The sequence below is a fragment of the Accipiter gentilis genome, chromosome 22, assembly GCF_929443795.1.
Source record: "Accipiter gentilis chromosome 22, bAccGen1.1, whole genome shotgun sequence".
Lineage (NCBI taxonomy): Eukaryota > Metazoa > Chordata > Aves > Accipitriformes > Accipitridae > Astur > Astur gentilis.
In genome coordinates, this window is record NC_064901.1 from 17,050,840 (window position 1) to 17,075,457 (window position 24,618).

General features: G+C 39.2%; 1 protein-coding gene across 12 annotated transcripts in view; it reads left to right on the forward strand.

The window, feature by feature from the left end:
• The window catches only part of SIPA1L1 (signal induced proliferation associated 1 like 1), a 225,431-nt gene extending 202,391 nt beyond the window's left edge, over nt 1-23,040 (forward strand). For 8 of the 12 annotated variants that reach the window (XM_049825433.1, XM_049825432.1, XM_049825431.1 and 5 more), the window contains 9 exons: nt 2,419-2,858; nt 8,750-8,989; nt 10,079-10,244; nt 12,950-13,048; nt 13,592-13,835; nt 16,895-17,041; nt 19,472-19,586; nt 20,065-20,146; nt 20,926-23,040. In XM_049825433.1, the coding sequence (XP_049681390.1) occupies nt 2,419-2,858; nt 8,750-8,989; nt 10,079-10,244; nt 12,950-13,048; nt 13,592-13,835; nt 16,895-17,041; nt 19,472-19,586; nt 20,065-20,146; nt 20,926-21,069 (1,677 nt within the window). In that variant the 3' untranslated portion in view covers nt 21,070-23,040. The remainder of the gene's footprint in view (nt 1-2,418; nt 2,859-8,749; nt 8,990-10,078; nt 10,245-12,949; nt 13,049-13,591; nt 13,836-16,894; nt 17,042-19,471; nt 19,587-20,064; nt 20,147-20,925) is intronic. The other 4 variants (XM_049825440.1, XM_049825439.1, XM_049825441.1 and 1 more) reach the window with 4 other exon arrangements.
• Nucleotides 23,041-24,618: the final 1,578 nt, after the last annotated feature.

A 24,618-nucleotide genomic window follows, 5' to 3' on the forward strand; every position in this document is an offset into this window, starting at 1 on the left:
GGAAGCAGTACAGCAGACCTGTTGCTCCTACAGAAGCTAAGCACAGCCGACAGAAATACTTATCGGTTAATAAAGTTTTGTTGCCAGTTGAACAGCAACTTCTTATCTGTTATCTTGTGATAAGTAGAGGATTTGTAGGAGTTTACAAAGCTATTCCTAGGCCTCACATACAAGACTTAAAGTTTACTAATATATTTTATAATGCGACACTCAGAAAGCTGCTGCTCTGAAACAGAATAGTAATCTTGCTTTGGGGTTTGTATTTTCTCCGTTTTCCTCATCTAGTGTAACTATTATTTCCTTTCCATGACCTACCTTGCACGCTGTTGGAAGACTTTGTCTGAAAGGTCTGCTGGAATCCTGCTGAAAAAAAACTCTTTCTTGTCTTATTCATGTTTAAGGTCTAAATGGTAAATTCTGCCTTTCTGTCTTTGCAGAGTTAGAAATGCAAACCTTGTTGGAGACTGTTGCTTCCTGATTTACATACAGAGAGATAGATAAATGCAGTAATGCTCATAAAGTTAAAATGTCTTGAAAATTATTTAGGTCACTAGAATTAAAAAAAAAGCACCCTTTAAACTTTAAATTACTCAGTAAGCTGTATGGCTTGTTTTTTTATCTATTTGTACAATCAGCTAAAAGACAGAGTTGTGTTGCGTGATTATACTGAAAGTATTAGTTGCATTTATTTAGGTGTGAGAAAGTCTTTAATTAGTTCCTGTTACTTGCTCCTGCTTACCAGCATTCTTCTTTCAATACAATTGGCAGTGTTGCTTTTAGGTTATTAATTCATAACAGCACATCTTTATTATTTAAAAAAAAACAAACCACACTCCCCACCCCCCCACCCCCCCCCCAAAAAAGATCAACAAAAAAAAAAACAAATCAAAAAAACAACCAAGAACAAAGCACCAAAACATCACCTCCACACCTGTCTTCCTATTCTTTGGAGCACAAACTAATTTTTATATTTAGATTGACCTGTTTTCCATGAGATGTGTTTGACCGTATAATGATGTAATACATAACTCATTAGCTTGCGTGCAAAATGCAGTACTGGAATTATTAATGCTTGCGTTCTTCTCATTTAGTCATTGTTAAAGAAAATCTTTATTATGTGAACAGATGGATGGGGGGAGTGATGTAGTTCCTAATGAAGAGCAGTAACTTTAATTGGAAATAACTAGGAGTCCAGATCAACTTAATATTCCTCCTGTTTTTCTGTCAATTCTTGCTTTAGTATAATAAGAAGCATGGATGCTGAGACTTCTTGCTCTCGGTATACATCCATTCTCTGTTTTCCCTCTTTTCCAGTGAAAACAGGAACAGTATCTTTGTATTTGGCTGGGATCTCTGCCCATGGCTGTTCAGTGAAACTCCAGGGATAGACAAATAGGAAAGGTGGTTCTAAGTCTCCTTTCCATCCTATCCCTTATTCCTAGGCCATCTGGTCACCAAACAAGTCCCTTGCCTACTGAAAAACTGCTTCAGTTCTGATTATATAGAAGATCAGAACTTAGATAAATTCTGTAGATGGAAACTAAAATTAAGGAATCCACATGGATATAAATATCCAAAGGTAGGTGAGATACTAAGCAATGATGAGTGTATGGCAAGAAATTCTTCCTGTAATGGGGTATTCCACCCACTATGGAATTGAGGGCGTTCGGTTTCTTCGTAACAGTGAGCTGTAACCACGGACAGAAGATACAGGCCAGCCAGACACTGGCATGCCCTGATAGGACAGTTTAAAAGCATTGCATTAAAGCTTACTTTCTTGCAATTCTCCCTTTTGGAAAACAATTTCAGATTAGTTAAGTGGCATTTCAGTGGTCATTTCCAAAGGACACTCCTGACGAGGAGGAGATATACCCTACTACAAAGGGGTAGGATGAGCAGTGGTTATTTTGCCCTACTTTAGCCTTTTGATAGGCAATTGGATTATTAAAATAATATATGCACTTTCTGTGGATTTGTTATGTTTCATGTTGTAAAACATTGGAGTCTTAAAATTAGAATACTTTTAATTATAGTAGTTATAAACTAACTCAAAGTCTGCACAGCTCAGCCAATTTCATTGGACTGGGCTGAGCAGAACTATGCTTGAAAGGAAACAGTGTCAAGTATTTTGGGACAAAACACAAACAACTCTGGTTTTCCTTGAATAGTTAAGACATGGCTTCCAAATCCATATGAAAGCTTTTTATGTGCACCCAGAACAGAGCATATGCATTGTGTTGGAATGAAATTTTTAGCATGTATTAGTCTCCTCAATGCATCTATCTAATACCTCAAGGGAGAAGAGGTCCTATTGTGCAGTGGTGACTTGTGTAACCATTTTTTTCCTCCTCTTTATTGTCATAATTCTGAAATAAACCTACCGGTGTGTTTTTTTTGGATTGTTGTTTTCTTCTGTAGTCTGACAGCCACTACTCCAGCCATTCCAGCAGCAATACTCTCTCCAGCAATGCCTCCAGTGCTCACAGTGATGAGAAATGGTATGACAGTGGAGAGCGCACCGAATCAGAGCTGAACAGCTACAACTACCTTCAAGGGACTTCAGCTGATAGTGGCATAGATACCACTTCCTACGGACCTAGCCACGGCAGCACTGCCTCCCTGGGAGCAGCAACCTCTCCCCGTACAGGGCTAACAAAGGAGAAAGTGGCACCTCTGTGGCATAGCTCCAGCGAAGTGGTCTCCATTGCAGACAGAACATTAGAAAAAGAGAGCCACATGGACCGAAAGGCTGAGTCTTCACTGAGCCTGGATATTCACAGCAAGAGTCAACCAGCCTCCAATCCTCTAACGAGGGAGAACAGTGCTTATAGTCTTAGTGATGCTGTCTCGCATACAAGGTAATTTTCACCTCTTATGAGACTGACCCCTCCACACTCATTTTCCCATTCTCACTCTAACTTGTCAGAAGTGAGAAGTGGATGTTAAAGAGAGAGGTTTTGAAAGATCTTACTGTGCAGAAAGCTTGAAAATTAAGACCACCTTTAGTCTTCGCATCTGCTACTGCTTATAATACTAAAGAATGTCTTTGAGAGCGTATTCCGTACTGTTGCTACTAAACTAATGTAAGACAGACATGTGTCTGATGTGTTCATAAGGAATATCTTGCAACAACTGTGGTTCATATGTGGATCAGAAAGGAGATCAGTCCATTTTATTAATGAACAGTTTAATATGGGTTTCTTTTTTAGTCTTGCAAGTACACATTTCAGATGTTTTGCATTTTTTTCCTCAGTCTTTTTATTTAGATATCTGCTTGCAGTCAGTACGATCAATACTGAGAGCAAGTTGCTTGGGAGTGCTAGTATGTAGATTTTAATCTCATTCTGCTGCAAGCTTGTGAGTATGACACATTACAATCACCTTCTCTCTCTCCCTTAGTTTTGCCACTTGTAAAATTGGCAGTATCAAGTACGTGTATAATGTGCTTGAATGCCTCAGATGGAAGATATCCACTTTACAAGTTAATCAGAGCTGCTAGAGGCAAAAAATATTTTAGACCATTTTCCTAACCCATCTCCCAAGAAGTATCCAGTGTGCCTATGAAAAATACTCATACTGTGGCATACTAGCAACAAGAAAAAAAAACAGCTCTCAAGGAAGACATGCGATCATCATAATTTGTTGGCCTTGTAGAGCCTGACTGTTGCATTTTTATTCTTAAGGCACCTCTGTTTTGAGTGTGCAGCTAAAATACCTACAGACTGGAAGTCTGAAGCAATTTTTACTAATCATTTTGAGCAAAGCTACATTTATGCAAGGCTAGATGTTTATGAGACAGTTTAACAACTCCTCATACAGTAGCTGCAAATAGGGGGTTGTCATAAAAACTGTAATGTAGTGAATGGTCTCCATGTACTTTGTCATGGTAATTTTGACTAAGTAATCTCTTAATGGTAGTCCTGGTCTGGTTTTCTGCCTCTCTTGGTTGACCATTTTTGGCACTAAAGCTTATATTCAGTTGGTATAATTCCCACCCAGGTCTTTGAGACTGGTGTTTCTAGTAGCTATGTGTGCATGAAGGACTTAAGCAAGTCTGTAGAAAACACTACGCAGAGGGATTTACTTAGATTTTGGGCAGTGTTAGCATATGCCCCTTTCTTGAAGGTAAAAATCTATATGGTGGTTATCTACAGGTGTTTATACCTTTTATTTTAAGACAAGCATGTTTATATGCATTTTTTTAACTTTCATTAGAATTTACCATGTGCCCTGCGGTACTTGTTTGAATGTAACTAGCAGTAGCATTAAATGTGAGATTCTTGTACAAAATGCTGGGTGCAATAAAGTTGTCAGTAACATTTCCATTTGGAAGGATTTTTTCAGAAGTGACTCAAAGAAGCCTGGAAAACTTACATGTAACTCTTGGAAGCTTTACTGTAAAGGTGTGCCTAATGGGAATGGCACCTTTGTACATCTGGGATGCTGGTTTCCTCTTCTCTGAGCACAAAATAGGGTTAGTTCAGTAGAAAAGCCAAGAAAATTTAATAGAAGGAAATGTATCTTTGCAGGGCAGGCGTACCCTGACAGCTCTCATTTTTGTCTTCCATGGATATTCTTTGCAACTTGATTGAAAACTTAAGTCCAGGATGTTGTCTCATTATTTATTATCTGACAGCATTGTGTCTCCAAACATGGTATTTTCTCTGGTTGACTTGGATTAATTTACGTGATGCTTCTCTGATAGTACTGAAGTGATTCTTTGCATGTTTTGGGGGGGGCTGTTACTGAAATTTCCAGATTAAGGTTCCCTAGACTTTATGCTAGAGAAAACAGTTGGCAGGTTTTTTCCAGTTTCATTTAAAAATCACATGTTAAAAATGCAGCTCTTTGCAATAAGGAGTAGTAGCAATTTGTAGAACACATGGGGCATGATACTTGAGAAGTACTGCAATCCTTGCACCCACAACGTTTATTTTGGTGGAGAAAAAAGAGACTGACTTGTGTTCCTTCTTTATTATTTATTTTTGAAGACTAGAACATGTGTTTGATGCCTCACAATAAAGCAAAGGCACAGTCTGGGCTAAAAAGCTTTAATTTTGTTTCTCATGGCATCCTCGGTTGGTGGTTGCACACTGAACAGCAGTGCTGACCTGAGGAAACCTTAGCTCCGGCTGTTTGCTCCCAAATCTCGCCTAGCTCTTTCTGTGGAGATGGAAGCTTGTTAAACTGGCACTTGCAAAATGTAACCACAGCTGACTGCTTCAAGGAGGTGAAGGAGGGGACACTACAGGGTGATTCTGAACCAGGCTACTTATTGTGAGAAATGTACAGCTTAATTGGTGTGTTTCTCTATCAGTTTCTAAATTGTTATCCTTTGTTGCTTCTCACTTTTTTACCTTTTGCCTGTGGATGCCAGAATGTCTGTAATGTCTTTAGAGCTGTGTTTCTGAGCAAGAAGAAAAGGAATTTGGCCCTAAAAAGAACTCGATGACAAAAGAAAAGAAAATAACCACAAATTAGAGTGTTTGTGTCTGTAGAAGACAGGAGCGATAATTAGTGTTCAGATCATTTGATGGTGCATAAAAGAACTTGTACCTGAGAATTGGTGGCAAAATGTAAATTATAGTGATTAACTTTTACAGCAGAGCTTCTGGCTGGTTTTTATTTTTCTTCTCCACCCCCATTCCCAAAGTCCTTCCTGATGATTGTGCAGATTTCTCTTAGCATCCCAGGAGAACTGCATTATGTAGGCCAGTAATTATACAGAATCGTTATAGCTGAATGTCATTAAATGAAGCCATATGCACTGATGGCATGAATTCCCTAGGAAAAAAATAAAATCAGACTTCCATTTCCACCTAAACTGTACAGTGTCTTATGGTCGTCTTACCAAAACTTAAAGGAAAATCATGGCTATTTCTAATCAAGTATATTTTTCCTTACTTGTAATAATTTTAAGATACTTGAAATATTATTTAATGATAGTAGAATACTTTTATGAATGGCTCATCTGCAATTCTTGTAGATTGTCATGTAATATGTGAATTTTTCCTTTATTTAATCCTTCATGTCTCAATAATTGAGGTGGGAGGTGGGGGACTGTCAAGCCGATCCATGTGTCTGTTACAGTAAGAGGAATCTTCTGCATGCTTCCTGGTGTCGAATACTCTTAACAACTTCCCATCACTACCATAGCACTCCAGCTCTGATTTAGTTTTTCTAGAGTTTATCCAAAGCCTTTTGCTCTCCAAATATCCTTCCAGTTAACAAGTGTGTCTCTTTATCTGTCAGTATCCTGTTGGCCTACATGTGTTTACTTCTAGGATGAAAAGCTTCAGTCATATCCACAGTTCTGTGCATAGTTCCTGAAGCAGAATATCCTCCCAAAATACTGTATTGTAAAACCACAGCTCAAAATATGCAATACACTTTAAAGAAAAGTGTATATAGAACTGTATGCTAGTTCTCTTGCTTATTTGCCAGGCTGCTCATGGCATCTATTATATGATACATATTATAATAAAGTAATAATACTTAAAATACACAATATATGTATACAATATGATATCTAATAAAATAACATTTTATTAGATATACATCTGCATTTTATATATAAGTTTTATGTAGAGCACACTGAACATCATTTTTTACCCTCTTTGCCTAGTAATATTAAGGATCAACACTACCAGCCTATCTAGGAGTTGTTACTAGTTTTTATCAAGAAATGTTTTCTCACAGCTAGCACTTGCTTGAGAACTGCCTGATGGATTAAAGAATTCTGAAGTGTGATTGGAACTTCCCTTTTCCTACACTGAAGCAAAAGACTTCTCCACTTCTTGAATGTATTTAGAAGGGGGTAAAGATGAAAAAAAAAAAAAAATAGCCCCGTATGTTTTCTTTAAAGATGTGCATTTTCCCCAAATCTTGACGGTTTAATTTTGCGGTGGTGATGCCTGACAGATGGGCTGGTTTACTTAGCATGTGTAGGAGTTTTCTTTCGGTATTGAAAAAGAAGAGAAAAGGGGAATGAAGAGAAATTTATTGCCTCTCCCCCTAGCTCTTATTTTTCTCTGCTTTCTTGCTATAAATTCTGTTCACTGTCACAAATACGAAGTTTGTGATGTGCAGCGCGAAACATACAGGCTTGATGGACAGGAAAATCTCTTCCTATATTTTCCCAATCTGCCGTCTTTTGTATAGGCCTTTCAAATGTACAGATGGAGGGAAGAAAAAAAATAATTCTATAATAAAAAATATGTAGTATTGTCATTTGATTTGCATACATATGAGATGCCTCTTACCCCTGATGTGAGGGACTTCACAGCCATCCCTATGTACATTAGATGGAAGCATAAGCTGCAGCAGCCGGTGCTGTTTGAGGTGGAAGGACTACAGTCCGCTCAGACTCCTCATTAAATCCACAGCACTTAACTGTTGGGACTCATGGTGCTTAACCTGAGCCATATGAAAATGAAACATACTTGAAGATGATTTTTTAGACTCCTTCTGTTGTTAGTGGAGAGAGAGGAGAAACTCCAAAGCATTAATTCTCCCTGTGTATCTGAGACACCTAATTTAAGATGAGGAGAATCACTTCCTAAGGATATTTCTCCATTGACTACAGCAGAAGCCAGACAAGTGGCATAGATGAGATACCTAACTGACTTCTATAAGGCTAAATGTAGGTGAGATTAATTTCCCAGGTGGCAACATAAATTTAACCTTAAATTCTTTTTTCTGTTTCAGTAAGAGAGAGAGATGTGAAAATGCATTGTTTTATCAAGATATGAAGAGTGGTGAAGAATTTTCTGTTAAGCTAAGAAAGAAGAGATTATTCAGTGACTTTATTCAGCCTTCCAGCTAATTTTTATTTCTCAGTCAGAAACCGTTCTTTACCACAGGGCCATCTGTTTCAAATTCCTTCCTTGCAGTGTTGGATACAGGGATGAAAATGTGGCGAAGTTGTGTAGAGAGCTGATAGAAAACTGGTCTCCAAATATATAACGCTATTTCAGTATTAAGGCTGTACACAAAGTTTTCCTGTAACTGTACTTGGAAATGCCTGACCTTTTAAGGTTGTTATAGTAAATACTGTCTTAAGCCCTAGCGCTCCTGATACTATGCAAGTTGCATCAGATTTGAATATCAGCATAACCAAAGAATAGCTCCCATCTAAAGCCCCCTTCCTTCTTCCAACAATAAGCTGCAGTTGGTCTTCCCAACTCTTTTCTGTCTAGACAAATTGTGATATATGTTAGAGACCTGCTCAAACTTCTCAATTGAAGAGTCTTTTTTTGCAAATGGTAACTGATTTTCAGGCAAAATCCAGGAAGCCCTCTTTTGAAAGATGTATGGGTTTCTTCTCTGGTTTGTTGTGGGGTCTGTTTCCTGTTGCTTAAGTTCTTTCAAAATATGTTTTTTTCCACAGCCAGGAATTCCAGCAAGAAGTTGGACTTGGGTTCTTTTTTGCTGATTCAGCTACAATCTCTTGTATTACTTTAAAGCTGCCTAATGACCGTGAACCCTAGATTTCCCATTTATGAAGGGGAATGAGGGGACAGTGGTTGCATCCTTAGAGGTTGCTTACAAAATTTTTCATTACTATGTGAGATGTTTTTAATGAAACATTGGTGGAAGGCCCTTAAGAAGAGCAAACTAGTTTTGCTACTCTACCCACTATTGATAAGAGTAACATCTTGTGCCCAGAGTTCTGCTTTAAAAATAGTTAAACAAGGTGCATATATACACATTTGCGGCAAATTTTGTCTTTATTGTGTTTTCCTCCTAGTACCATGAGCTCACGACACTCTGCCAGCCCGGTTGTTTTCACCAGTGCCAGAAGCTCACCTAAAGAAGAGCTTCATTCTGCTACTTCTCCCCAGCTCGCACCTTCTTTTTCCTCCTCCTCTTCCTCCTCATCTGGTCCTAGGACTTTCTACCCTCGCCAGGGTGCTACTAGCAAGTATCTCATTGGATGGAAAAAGCCAGAAGGGACAATAAACTCAGTGGGGTTTATGGATTCAAGAAAGTAAGACTATTTTTTGGTTCTCTTGTTTGGTTATTTGCTTTAATTGTAAAGAAGCATTGAGATTTGTGACACTTCTCTGTATAGCAGAGCTCAAGACTATTTAATAGAATGCCTAGTCTTGTGTAGAACTTAATCTCTAATCTAGAGTTCTGCAGTTAGGCTTGAATATTTGATAGTTAGCTAATCTCATTCCCTTGTAACTTGTAAAAGATATTTTTTAATCGTTTCTAGAGAGCTGTGTGGATTTCAGTCCTATTAAAGCTTATCTTTCCTTGGGACTTCTTAAAGGTGACTCAAAATGCTCTTTGAGCAAATATTAAAAATCCTCTTAATGTAGAGCCTGAGTTTTCCTTAAGCTTCTCATCCATGTAGTAGTAACATGCATGCTATGCATTAGCTCTGTGGCACTCCATGTTGCCTTGCTAAGATTGCTCCCAGTATCCACTCTTAACTGGCTTAAAGCAAGCTAGGATCTCTCTGCATTACAACCTGAAACCATCTCTTTTGGAAGAGAAATTGAGAAACAACTTACTAGTGAAAATATTGTTCCTTTAAGAACAATGGAAAACAATGAAAAAGAACTTGGAAAGCCAGTGGTTCATCCTATTTCAAAGTAATTTATTCAACCCTTCTTGACTTTTTTTGGGTCAAGCACAGTATCCCTAGATGTTACCAATAACTGGCTGTCAAAAGGAGATAGTGAAACTTTGTGATAACTGCATTATAAAAAGCCAGTTAAATGATTAAAGAAACATGGGGATTTGCTGCTTTTGGGCTCTTTGAAGACATTGACATTATTTAGTTTTGTACAGAATAAACATTATTTTAATAGATTCAGTCCCGTATTGGGAAAATGTATTATGATAACCTTTAAGTGTATTGGTAGTTTTCATTTTTAAACAAGTTTATTGCTTCCACAGGTATTCATTAACATGAGGCTCTACTGTATTAGCGAAACTCCTTCCCTCCTCTGTGCCCCCACCTAGGTTTTTTCTTTGGAAGTCTTGAGGGTGCTATAATTCCTGTTTCATTCATGCCTCCTGCCCCAGGGCTTTGAGACCTGAATGTGTGTGTTCCATTTCATTTAAGACGTCACCAGAGTGATGGCAATGAAATGGCCCACCCTCGGCTGCGTGCTTCAGCAAGAGATCTACGAGCATCACCGAAACGAGCATCCAAGTCCACCGTTGAAGAAGAGCTGAAGAAATTGATAGATCTTGATAGCCCAACACCTGAATCCCAGAAGAATTTTAAGGTATGTTAAAGAAAGAGTCTGTCATCTGGCTATCGCTTGTCCCAGTTAAGTGAAGTCTGAGAATATGTGAAGAGCAGTGTAGAGGTCCTCTTCTGATCCGAGTCATAGTTCTGTTGTTACAAAATAGAAATGTGTAAAGTTATATTTTATAAGAATTTAATGATTGAGTTCATTGCTGCCTAGGCGTATCAACTAATAAAGCAAATGCTTCACAATTTGGAAAAGGATGAAGGCCATGAAGCTCTTGATTCCTGTTGTAGAAAATGCTGATCAAAGCAGTCAGAGCTGAAGCGTTCATTCATACAGAGCTTACTTGGTTGGACTTTGCATTGGACTCAAGAGTTTCTCAGATAGGATCTTTTCTATTATCACCCTTAACAGGAAACTAAAATGCAAGGCATTTCCTGACTTCTCATCGTGGAGAAAAAGTCATCCTTTTGTCACAGACTTACCTACTAGAGAAATACATTTGGGGAACAGTTTCATTATTACAGTCACTGCAATATTACAGTTCTGTGTGAAATTTAAAGAGAGTAGTATGCCAAATTGCAATAACATTTAGGACTGCTGGCTCATGGAAAATCCTGTAGTGTCGTCTTATGCATTTGAATTATTCTCCTCTGATTGCATCACTAGACAGTGACTTCTTGGCAGTATTGAAACTCCTCCCAAAAAGCACGCTTTTATGCCTCTCTAATCCTGTTACTGCACGAGGACCAAGAATGCTCCCTAGACTTAAACAAATATTTATACAGAATAGTTAGAAATATTTCCTGATGTGTTTCAAAATATGTATAATAACACAAAAGTGCATATATTAATTTTAAAAATCCATCATTTTGAAGAGAACATCTTGATTTCTACAGTCTTCATGTATAGTCAGTGCTTAACAGCCCAGGCTCATCACCTAGAGCCCAAACGGTTTCCACAGCAACCATGCAGAAGAGAGAGCTGCAACTTCTTTCTTTGCTTGTAAAAACCCAAAGTGGCTCATGAAGCTTGTAAGTGCTAGGTTCTGTACACAGATTATTTCAGATATTACCTTTGAGGACGGAGGCAAAAAAAAAACCTTGCCAATGGCAAGACATGTTTTTCTTAGGTTTGTGGTAGTTCTGAGGGGAGTGGGACATGGGAGATGTGAGCATCTCCTTTTGGTTGTTTTGAGCAAGGGGATTGTTCTCTTTCCAAGAAATTCCGTTCTGTTTAAAGAGGTAACATGAATACCATGAAAAGTGTGTGTATATTCCCAAGTTTGTTGTTTTTCTGCTTTGGGGTTAGCAAATCAATTCTTACCCTGATCTTTGTTTCCTGGTGACTGTGGAAAGTACGTTAACTCAGGTTACACTTTTGGTAAATTCCAGCAGGTTAATAACATTCTATCACATGAATAAATTATATCTTTACCATTTTAGAAGTAACTGTCATTTCTGCCCACTGCATTATTTATATTTCATCTTACAAAAAAGTTGCTCTTGCAGCATACATTTTTTTGACAGTTTAAAAAAAAGAAAAGACAAAGAGAATAGCCATCATTGGTTCACTGCACAAAGACCAAAAATATTCCTCCTTCCTGTCTGTTGGTTGCCAAAGGCTTTGTTTGCTAGTAGAATTTGTTCTAGGCTGTGATTTTGTGTTTTGTGTGCCTTTTTATTATCTTCCCAGCCTTTCTTATCTTGTTACCCACTACTCATGCATTATATCTTCTCAGACAAGTCACCCTTCTTTTTCTCTTCCCTCTGCTCTATTACCAGAAGACAATTCCTACTCATATTGCCTCTGTTCCAACTCCATTAGATGTTCATATCTGTGCAACCTTTTAATCTCAATGTCTGATATTAACTGGTGATTCCAGCTCCTAATTCTTTAACACTAAGTGAACTATACCACCCTCAAGTAAATGCTGCTTGACTTAGCAGCTCTTTCTTTTCCTTTGCCACTTCAGGACAAATACTGGGAGATTTCACTGGATCGTAACGTGAACCTGCTGACTGAGATTTTGAATTTCAGAATAAAAAAGTTTGATCCTTAATGTAACATAGTGACTACTGTGTACCAGAGTGTATATGCAAGCTTCATACTGTGATGGGCATGTCCTGAGGGATACAATACAGAAGGGAAAATTTGATGTATTAGAAAGTTGGCATGGGACATGGCTTCTCTTTCCTTCCTTGTCTTTTGATGATAGCAGGTTTTCTGAAGTAATGTTAGTTGTTTCTGATTCTTAATCATGAAGCCAAAACGTGCAGCAGTCTTTTAATATTAAAATTTGTAACATTTTGGGAAAAAAAAAAAATCTGGCAGATTGTCTTCCACTGTACAGTACCAATAGTACCTCCTCCACGCTCTTCTCCCACCTTGTAGTGTAGGATTTTGATCACAGGAGTAGAGTACCATCTGTTTAAATGTTTTTTTTCCTCTTTCTGAGAAGAGAGAACTATTTTTATGTGCAAATGAGCAACTCTTTACAATGTTTAATCACTCCTTCAGGAAATCTCTTTATCTCCTTTTTTGTTTAAACTTGCTGTGTACAGCAAATGGGGGTGGTGAGGTCTTCCTTTTTGTTTGCCGTTTCTTCATGAAAGCCTTTGGACCAAATTTTAACCGAACCGTAAAGAAATGTTATGTCTTAGAGATAGTTATGGTGCTACAGGTTTCATGAAAATCAGTGTCTCTGCTGATCAGAATGGTTATGTGTTCTTTGATAGCAGCTCACTGGCACTGACCAGAGAGTATGTAACTCCAAGCTAACCACAGCATTTCTTTCTCCGATGTGGAGCATGGAGGAAGCTGGGATGATGGTGGGGGTAAGACACAAGTTCTCTTACTCATGGGACTATTTACTTAATTTTGATTCAAATCCTTCTGAAGAATCAAAGCGGTGGTGGGCGTTCCTAGTTGTTCAGTAATATGAGACTTTTAATTAGTTGGCATTTGCTGGTGCTCTGCCTGCAGGAAGGCAGCCTCCCCTTGGGCACAAGGGAGAACTCTGGTTTATGCAGCATTCAGTCTGTTTCTGTAAACATTATCTCTGCTACACGTCAGCTCTAGAATCCGCAAGAGCTGCCTGAGATTTCCACTTCAGGGGAATTTTGACGGGTATTTAAAAGGTAGAATGTGAGATAGGCTAAAAAAGACCTATATATGTTATCTAGTTATAATCTCCTTCGAAGCAGATTCCTTTAGATCTTTTTTCTATCCACTCTGAAAAAAATACTGTGTTAATACTTGCTTTCTTATTTAAACAACAACAAAAAAAATTAAAAAACAATTTCAACATAGACTTCAAAAGTTTCTTTATTGATTTTTTTTTTCTCATTTTCTTTTTATTTGTTTTTATGAATGTATAGTCACACACTCTGTCCTGTCAGTCTCCCTTTCCCAGCACTCCTACCACAAGGCGTGCCTTGCAAAGGACTTTGTCAGATGAGAGTATTTACAGTGGTCAAAGGGACCACTTCTTCACCTCGCGGGCCTCGCTCTTGGACCAAGCCATGCCAAATGATGTACTATTCACCAGCACGTACCCTTCTCTCCCAAAGTCGCTGCCATTACGGAGACCATCATATACTTTGGGAATGAAATCACTACATGGTAAGTGTATTTCCCATTTTTCTACTTTCAGAGGAATCCTTTGTGAGTTGTGTTAAGGGAAAATGTTTGTTACAGCAATTAGTACTTCCATCTTGATCTTGCTAAAATGAGGAGAGTCAAGTCACATGCCTGAAAATATAAAATAGCATGGGAATTTGTTTTTTTCTCACTTCAGTAGATATAGTAAGACTGCATGACTGGTCATGCAGTTACCTTGTGGAGGGAGCGCAAAAATTTGCCTCGTTGGCTGTAAGTTTGCACCATTTCTTCCAGGAGTCATCTGGACCAGTTGGACCAATCAGCAAATAATGTATGCCTGGTTATCCAGTGACAACTTCAGGTGTCAGTTCCTCTAGTGTGGGATTATGAGAACAAAATACTATTAGGAAAATAATGATATAAAAGTGGATAAATACTAGTGGACATTTGGATGTACAACTACACCAGATACTGCTTTTATTGCACCAAGTGTTTTTAAATTCACTCCCTTACCCTATTCATTTTACAGGACTTGAGTTACTTATTTTAGTCACACATCAACAGCTAACGAGAAAAAGTTACTTGGTAAACTGCTGTCAAGAAGGCACTCAGCTTTCCCTCATCAGTTTACTGAAAAATCTCAGTAGCGTTATCTGATAGGTTGTGTGTTGCTGCATGTGAATGTCTCAGTTGGTGAGAAAGGGAATTTTCACAGGTTCCCGCTGTACCTCATAATTAAATGTGTACTAAATGGGTTTTCCAGAAATAGAGCTAGATCTCACAGTGTAGGATTCTGCAATGTTTTCTGAAGAAGTACATGTCTGCTCTGATTTATTCATGTCTTGGTATGTTTCAAGAGGAAAATGCAAGGCTATCAATAGATTCAACTCACTATAGTGGGCCCTAAGCATGGTCTGTATTTAGATACACCGGATACATTTGACATTGAAGGCTGCTGAAGAAATCTATTTTAAATTCTTTTCATCTGTCTGTGATCACCAGGCATCAGTTTTCAGTGTTGAACCTGACATTTTCATGAGCTGTTGTTTCTGTGTAACATTTCTTGCATAAGAGTTAGGAAACTGAGCTCTCTTCACTTCTGCTTTTTATATGCACTAAAATAACTTTGCAGACTTGGTTACACTTGTAACTGGCTGGTGGATTTGGCTTCTTAGGGTTTGGGGTCAGAAGATTAATGATGCCATCTGAGTAGAAGTGGAAAGCAGCACTTGGTCTCTTCAATTAGATGCCTGTATTTTCCGAAAACAAAACGACAAAACCTTCTTTCACTGTCACATTCTCTTCCACACCAAACCAGTTACTCCTCCTACCACATAAGCTTTCTACATTTGTCAACAAAATAAGATTTTCTGTTTTCTATAAAATGTAGGGCCTGCATGATAAAAGGACCACCTATTTGAGTGGCACACAAATTGTCTCCGCCCTACACATGCCTTTGCTGAGAGAAGGATTAAGTACAGTTGGATATTTAATACCACAAGTATTTGTTGGCTTCCAGCTATTCAAAATTCTTTTAATTCAAAGATCTTAATAACAAAGAACAGCTATTCCAGAGCACCTTCATTTGGTTTGAAGAGGGAAAACAATGAGCTAAAAATATTCTTATTTACTCCTCTGTCTTAATTAACAATCCAACTCACACTTTTAAAATAGGTAATTTTTCATATGGTTAGTTTTTTTCTTCTAATTCTGTGTATCTTTTCACTAATTGTAAATATTTTTATGTTAAGAACTTTTCAAATAACTGCCCTCTTTTTGGAAGATGATGCAAGAATCCTCAGTGTTAATATTGGGCTGAACTTCCATTTATAAAAAGTAAGCACAGACACACAAAAAAGATTTCAAGATTTTTGAGCAAAGAAGTGAATGCAGCGTAGTTTTTCTGGTCTTTGTTTCCCAGGCAGCAATATTATTTGGCTAAAGTTACTAGAAAGTTATTCTAGTTATTGAAGTTATATAGTTATTAGACTACCAAAAAAAAAAAAAAAAGGCAACAGTAAGCCACACAGCTAGTGGCATTTGTCTTCCAATGGGCTTGTGTCCTGCCCACTATGCTGTCTTTCTGTTCTCTCTGGTCCAAATGGATTCTTCACTATACCTTTCTCTGCAGCCTTCTCCCAGGTGCCCAGAACATCTTCTCACCCCTACATCTCTGGTGCTTCTAATACGACCCACAAATTTTTCAAAATTTTCTTTATGCCTTGACAGAGGGCATGAGGAAGTGAGTTGTTGCTGCTTCTGAGCTTACACATGTGCTGACTGACCAGGCATTGTGCATTTTTCTGATTGTCCAGTCAGTAAATTGAAATAAAGTAGGTAATTGTTGGTTCACAATTTGGTCTTTCCCTAATTCGCGGCAATAATTCAAGTGTTTCACTTTGCTAGGCACCAGTTTGCACAAGAATTACAGGGACCTTATATCCTTCTTTCGAGCTTGCCAGTGTTTTTTCCATAGTGGGCCATGTACCAACTTATGGATGGGTGTGGGCATTTTTCAGTAAAGATCAAGAGATTTCACTAAAGTGCTGAGAGATGTGCAGTGCTTTGGAAGTAATTTTAAGGGTTTTCTTGTTCTGATTCATCTTGGTAGGCCTTAGTTTGCTCCCATTGGTTTACGAGATTGTAAAGGGGGGGGGACCCTCACAATTTTGTATGTTTACAGAAGCAAATAGGTGCCAGGGAGTGTAGAAGCCCCAGCAAGCTGCAGAGCCCTCCAAAGTATCTTCAGCTTGTGCAGAAGCAGGAATCGTTGGGTAGAAGAGTACTGCCTCTGGCCCCAGTGCTGGCAGGGGGCAGAGATTGGCTTTTGAAGTGCTAAGCTGCAAAGATTCAGACAGGTTAGAAGGGAGCTGAATGTCCTGGTGAGAAGCACTGCCTCAGAAAACAGGCTTGTAACATGCTGTACCTGGTCAGTTACAGCTGAACAGACATTCTACTGAGTTCTAGTTCCAAAAGTGCTATCCCAGAAAAATTAAAAATAGGGAGGCATTAGTATTAAGAAAGGAATTTGTTTGGGTTTTTTTCAGTGGAGTTTTTTAATTTGTTCTGCATTACTCTAGGAGAGTTTTCTGCCTCAGACAGCTCCCTCACAGATATCCAGGAGCAAAGACGGCAGCCCATGCCAGACCCTGGTCTTATGCCATTGCCTGATTCTGCCTCTGATCTGGACTGGTCAAACTTGGTAGATGCTGCCAAAGCCTTTGAAGGTAAGTTTGCAGAATATAATATTTAGAAAGCTGGTCTTTGTGCATGCTTCATTAAGGAGTGGGTTTGGGTGTTCTCTACTTAGTCTGAAGCTTAAGCTCATTTAAAATAGCAACTCAAGCCTTAAGAGCCTAAAACTTTGTATGTAATACTCAGATACCATTTCTTCATACTGGAATCCCTCTGTGCTATGGTTCAGCCAAATCTCAGTGAAGCTGGCTACTTCTCATTTTGAGCAGTTGCAGACATCACAGCTAGAGTGGAAAAGACATCTGACACGAAAGTGCAAAAGTAAAGTCAAATAGCAGGGGAAAAGCATATGAGTACATTAACGATTGCTTGCTTACTGCACTAGCAAGAAGTTTCTGTAGTACAGCTGAAGTGCGCTGCCAAGGTAATTTGGGAAATATGCTTTGTTGTTATATACTTTTCCATTGCTGTTCTTCCCTTTGCATACGCTGAATACGTAGACTTGCACATAAGTGTCATTTCATCCTATGGCACTTTCCATCTCCTTGACACTTAGTAAACTGAAGAGAATTATAAGCTGCCTAGATGTATTTGAATTTAAAATTAAATAGACTTCAGCCCAAAGGGAGTTTACCTTACAGTTAATATAATCCAACAGAAAAGTCTTCTAGGTGCATTAAACAGAAGTGCCTTTTCCTAATTTCTGCATAAATGCTGTCCCACCTTCATGAAAGTGTTTTCGCTGATCCTGAATCTTTTAGACATTATTCTCCATGGTTGGAGAAGGCTGTGAAGTAACTTCCTTTCTTGGCTGTTCTCTGATAGTAGCCATATACATCATTAAGGCAGTGCTTGTCTAAGCTGGTGTTCAAGATGTACGTGTGTGCTCTGCTGTATTGCCATAGGAGTTGTAGGATCACCATGTCTCAGATTTCTGCTCTGCAGTCTGGGGAAAGAGTATTCAAAGTAAGCCGTAGTCCTCAAGAGGAGATTAATTTGTTGTGATTGTTTTTTTACCACCACATAGGGATGAAACCCAGGTTTTAATGCATTTCACAGTGGTCAGCAATTTCTGTTTAAAAGATCCCCTTTTTTTGGTTAGATTTATTTGACTGTCCTCATTAACCTGAATCCCTCACTTTTGTAGGTCCCAAACTCACTTGTGTTTCTCTTTAGACGTGTGAACAAAGTCAGTGTGGTGAAGGTAACAAACTGACAGCTCAGATGAAGAAAAGCTGGGGTAATGTCTTGGCTGGTACCTTCATCTCACCGCTGTAAAAATATATTCAGATTTGACTTTGAGAGGGAACAGCTGTCTGATGTCAATATAATCCCAGTCTCTAGTCTCTGCCAGGTGCCAGTAGGGGTTGACAAGTACCAAGCAGCCTAAATTCTGATTTGTGATCCTGGACACCTCTCTTCTACATTGTTGGTTGATGTCTTCAGCACAAGCCCCTGCAGTTACAAATAGTGGTATCTGCAACCAGCTGAAACAAAAGCTGCCTGGATCCCTGAGCTACACCAACCTTCAGTATTTTCATTCAAAGGAAAAAAGAGGGGAGCAGGAAAAATACTGTCAAACACCAAGGCACATTAATTTTAGCCTTGTTGAAAGCATAGAATAAAAATTTGCCCAGCAGAAAAGGATGATACTGTTCTATTTCCAGTGAGAGACCAGCAGCTGCTGAGGGAGAGAGATGTTAATTTATTAAACTAAAAAGTGTTTATGTTACTGTTTGTGCTAGGTAACTCCAGAGGTAGGCCCAGTTGGGAGTTCACAGTCACACCATGTGACAGTGATTTAGAGATGTGTTAAAACATCTGAGAAGTTACAGGACAAAAAAGTGTAGTCATAAGGCAGGAAAGAGGTTTCATGTTTCAATCTGAAAATGTTTTCTAAGGCATAAGGAAAAAATTTCAGGTTATAAAAAATTACATTGGTCATTTTACTTTCCATATGTAAGTTGTGCATAGTGAGCTTTTCTTTCCTCAAGACAAAGTGATCCTTTATGGAGTGAAGGAAGCTAAATGTAGTTACTGAGCTATTGGGTACTGTCATGTAGTTGTACCCAGGAAGTTCAGCACAGCTCTTGTTGTTCCAGCTTGGCTTCTTGCCTCTCTTTGAACTGGCCTTGGGTGGACTCTGTGAGCACCGCCAGAGTGCCCTTTTTAGCATCTCCCTCCTGGAGAGCTTCTTAGCCTGAGGGTGATGCATGATCTGTGTGAGCATGCAGTGCTTGCTTGTTGAATCCAATACAGTGGAGAACCTGGTGCAAACACTTGCAATGCCTGTTTGCTTCTGTCAAGTGGATATTGGTATGTCATATCATCACTTTACCTTGCTTGAAACAGACTTCTTAGATTGCTTTGAGATCCTGCGGTGTAGCTGTTGCACTGTAGCATGCATAAACAGATAATCATTACTGCTGCCTTTGTTTTTCTCTGTATGTTTGCCTTCTCAGTTCAGCGAGCTTCATTCTTTGCTGCTGCCGATGAAAATCACAGGCCTGTGAGCGCTGCCTCCAGTGGTGATCAGGCTGAGGACCAGCTTACTGTACAGATAAAGCCTTATACAGGGTAAGTAAATACACCAGATAGGCTTCCTCAGCTACAAACCAAGGAAAAGAGTAGCAACACCTTTATTTGGAAGCCATCTCCAGGCTTCACAGAACTCTTGGCAAGTTCTCACAAAGATGGTGGTGGGAAGTGAAACCAGAAGAATCTTAAGTACAGTTGAACCTTTTTGCAGGTTGTCTGAGACGTTCATGAACGTGTCCAAAGCAATGGTAATTCAAGGCACATATAATGAGTAGAAGTAGAGAGAAGTTAAGTGGTAGGATGGCCCCAATTAATGAGTTAAATTTGTTCTGTTGATTAATGTGCTGCATGTGTTCCATGTACTCTTTGTTAGGTTCTTTTTGTTCATTTTGTGAATTCTTAGCGTACCTGAGTGCATACCTACATAAAGCCACTTGGTATAGACAAGGCTGTTAGCTACCCTATGTGAAGATTGTAAGTCATATCAGTACCTATTCTTGTTTCCTGCTTTCAACAGTAAAGAATCTCCTCCAACTCTCGCCTCTAAAGTGGACCAGCTGGAAGGTTTGCTGAAGATGTTGCAAGAGGATTTAAGGAAGGTAAACATTTCATCTACAGAAAATCTCTAAGACCTATATTTAGTGCTGGTAGGTGATGCTAATAACTATGTAATCCTGCTTTACCATGCCTGTGACAGCCTCATCCTTGTATGAGAAAGACATTTCTTTGCTACTTTTCACAGGCCATACTTCTAATTACACAAAGCTAGGGTGGAGTGTGTAAATTTGTAGGCATCTAGTTCCTCCACTTAAATTAGGAGAGTGATTCAGAGTACCTCCAGTCCAAATTCAGGTGACACTGCGAAAGGCTTTAAGTTAGTCCATGTAAATATATGCTGCTGATGGTGAAAAGTGAGAGTATTATCTAAACGTATAATTTCTACTGTGGAAACTTACTGTATTATATTTACTGCCTGCTTGGTCCAAGAAGGATCTGCTGTGATCAGACAAAAAGTCTCTAAGCTGGGAAGTATTTGCAGGAATATTTCCTATCCCTTATTTAGTTAACCATCAGCAGATGTATATACATGTTGTACATACAGAACAGGGCATGCCCAATTTTATTTCATCACTTGGGGAACAATAATTTCATCACTTGTATTAGAATTTAATACAGAGAAATCCTACTCATTCAAGCAAAAAGTGAGGAATGAAATGTCACACATGTCCCTTAGATATAAAACCATGTGTTACTGCACATAAAGTCCTTATAAAAAAAGAAACTTATGCTCTCTTAAGAGATTCTTGTCTCTCTATATAGTTAGGAAGCATGACCTAAAATTTCCACTAAGATCTGTGGTTTTTTCCTCATGCCTAAGGAAAAAGAGGACAAGGCCAGCCTTCAGGCTGAAGTGCAACATTTACGGGAGGACAACTTGAGGTTACAGGAGGAATCCCAGAATGCAACTGAGAAACTGAAGAAATTCACCGAATGGGTTTTCAACACAATTGATATGAACTGAGAACAGTGTACGGGGAAGGAAACTATCTGTTATGAATATTATTACTGGAACTTAAGCTTTAATGCCACCTTAATCATGACATGTGAAAGTATAGTCAGAGCACTTCCCTGCCCTTCATCCTCCAATAACCCTTTTTTGCATCTCTGCGCGCACTCAGAACAATTGCAGATCAACAATCAATGTCTGCCTTTTGTAGAAAAACAAAGTAAATAATTTTAAAAAGTTAAAATAAAAGTTTAACTGCTAAAATGTGAATGTCTATTTTTTGCACATTGTCTCTTTATCTGTTATGTACAAAATGATTTGGAGGCAGGATCAGGCTTGCTGTTCCATCTGCCTCTGTTTCCATTAACTCCTTTCTCTCTGTTTCAGGTAATCTGCTTTTCCTTGCAGCTTTGGCAAATATTATGACATCTAGAAAATTAGAAAGAAATGTTTATTTTACTGCTCTTCTTACATTGTTTTCTGAAGTATGCCACAGACAAGGGGATGTAATGCAATGTTTTAGGTGTCTCCTTAGCAATTTGCGCTTGATTGCTAGTGCTACCTTCCCATACATTACAGAGAACGCGTGTCCATAGTGTATGGTACAGTACAACCAGCATCATAACATTTGGAGAGAGACTAGAGACATGGGCCATGGGTGAGGCATATTATCACACATCTATTGCATTAGCATTTCTGGCAGCCTTTGTTTCCCGTGGAAACAATGGCTGCAAGTAACTATGAACAGCAAAACTAGGCATGCTGCAGTTCATGCTGTATCAGGCAGGCTGAGAGATACTGAGTAGTGTTGCTGTACCGCTTAAGTATAGTCCCCTTCCCTTCCAGGGGAATCTGTTGCTTGCATATGTGCAGAAGACTTAGGCTCCAGGGGAATCTGTTACTTGCATATGTGCAGAAGACTTAGGCTGAAGTTGTAAAGAGATTAAGATTTCTTTCCCCTGAAGTGTTTCCATAAAAATCCACATAAACCCTCTCCGTGCACCTGCCCTCCCATTCCATTTCTCTGGACTTCTCAAATCACAACAGATTTGAGAAATGTTTATTCAACTTGTGTTTTATTACATGAGAGGTCTTATAAATCTTTTACTATGGTAGACAGATGTAAAGGTAAATTAGAGAAGTGTATTTTTCAAAGTACTGGGATACGATTGGAGCTCTGAAATCCCCAATCCCCAGTGAAACTGTGTAGCATGAGATTTCCCAAACTGCCTCATGCCAAGAAAGTTAATTTCTTGTTCTTTGAAGGAACAGCTAACTTGCCACAACATGTTACCTCTCTAGAAAATACCTTTTAGGTGTCAGAAAATGACTTTTAAGCGCTGCAGTTTGCACAGGCATTGAACTGTGCAGCATGCTGAGAAACCTTTTCTACTCCCTTCTGAGTATACAGTCACTACCTTAAAAAATATTGCCTTGCATAAAGTGCAGTATATTTGGAGGTTAATTTCAAGAGCATTCACTCCCTCCCTTTTACCACATTCTCGAATAGACAGATTAAAATCATTGGGCATAGTCTTGTCACAGAAACTTCCACGCTCTTTTCAAATCCTTTTTTCATGCTCTTTAATCTTGCTCCACACAAGTACACACTACACTTCAACCTCAAACTTCATTTGTGATGCTAATCCCCATGGAGTTCTTCTCTAATGTTTTGTCATGGAAATGGATCTCTTTGGAACTATTTCTGGAGTGCTTTTGTAAAGGTTTAGAATGTCTTGGGTTTTTTAATGACTTGTATGAAGGAGATTTATATAATGCCTGATATTATTTGTAAATGGGAAATATTGCTAACATCTCTGAGCATCCTGAAGTCTTGCTTTTATTCTCTTTTAAGTTTGGTTTTTATTTTATTTCAAAAAATATTTTGGGACTTGGGGCAGACTATTTATTAGAGTTTTGCAACAGAGTTCTTCTTGTATGATGCCACTGAAGGCTACTTGTAAAATTCTGACAATAAAACTCATTTTAAAGGCTCTTCTAAACCATTTTCTTCTGATTTTGTTGGGTTTGTTGTTTAAGACTTTCCAGAGTGTCCATTTCTTCCTGCTTTCTTCTTCTACCACTTTTCTCTGCGCTTAGCAATCGAAGAGTTTAATTCTCTATCAGATATCTACTTTTTATCCCTTTGGAGGCCATTACTTGGTATGTATACACACACTTCATCCCTTGACTTTTTATTTGTATTACTGCACAAATGTATTTTCTTCCGCCATTTACAAGGTTTGCTACCTTTAATGGTGATTCTGAGCTTCACCAGGCTGATATGGTAAAGGAGTAACAGTGATTTTTTTTTTATTTAATTTTTTTATCATTTATCAGGATTTTAGAACTTACTTGGAAAAATTGAAGCCAATTTAGATCAAAACTAAATTTGCCTGGCCCATCTGCCCAAGGGCACACACAGCTTTCAGCATCCCAGAGCCAAACCTGTGAGCATGCAACATCAGGTGTTAGGTTTGTTTTGTTTTCCAGATCCCTTCCTTTGACTTGGGAGATAACCTTGGATTGGACATGTTTTGAATACACCTTTTTTTGGCCTGGTGGATCACCGTTCTGCATGGCTCAAAAATGTGGAACTAGGTCAGTCTGCAGGAAAAGTGTCTTCCAGGTTCACTGAATGGATCCTTAAAAGGCACGTGGGGAAAGAAAATCCATCTCTTTCTGGCAGCGAAGTATCTGACCAAGGAAGCTCTGAAGCAGCAAGAACAAATAGAAGCATCTGATTGAAAAATAGGGGTTGAATCTTGGAAAGAAAACTAGATGCTGTCTTACCATTTGTAATTGGATACTGGCAACTGAGTCAAAGCAGAAAGTTTCCTGCAGGTCAAGGAGTTGGCCTGCCCATGTTCATAATGAATTCGCACCAGAGGTTCCCACGCTCCACCGTGCACACTGTGAGGTCAGCCTAAACCAGGGCAAGACCTAACTTGCAGGCATCTCCTCACAGCCTGGGTAGTTACTGGCCTAAGCAGAAGGTGGGTGGCTGTGGGAGGAGCGTGGGTAACGGGCTGCCTTCCTGTTTCACCCTTTTCTCCCAAGAAAGTGATGTTTTATATTCCTGGAAATGGTTTGTACTCCTTGTCTACATTCTGGTGCGAAGGTACCGGTCTCCCTGTGACAGTGTTTTGGATAGCCAGATGCGGCTGGTAGAGCAATAGAAGGCTGCCTTCTCTCAAAATGCCCAAATCGGGGGGGGGGGGGTGGGGGGGGGGGGGGGTGTCACCACAGGGGACTGAAGCTTGCATGATCGATAATACTCTTACCAGAAGTGAAGCAGGGTGTAGGTAACAGGTCAGAGGGTATCGGGCTGTGGTAAGAGGCGAGCTGTAAGGCACGCAGGAGGTGGGATTGTGAGGGGCAGAGGGTGGTGGGAAGGGGACTGGGGAGCCAGTTATGGGATTAGGGGAGAGATGTGGAGATGAAATGCAACATATCCAGGTTTTGCTCCTCTAAAAGTATGGTTGCTGTGTGGTAGGCTGTTGTTTCTGTAGGAAGCTGTGTTCCAGACCCGAGGAAGGCGTATTGTGAGGAAGCCTTTTCCCC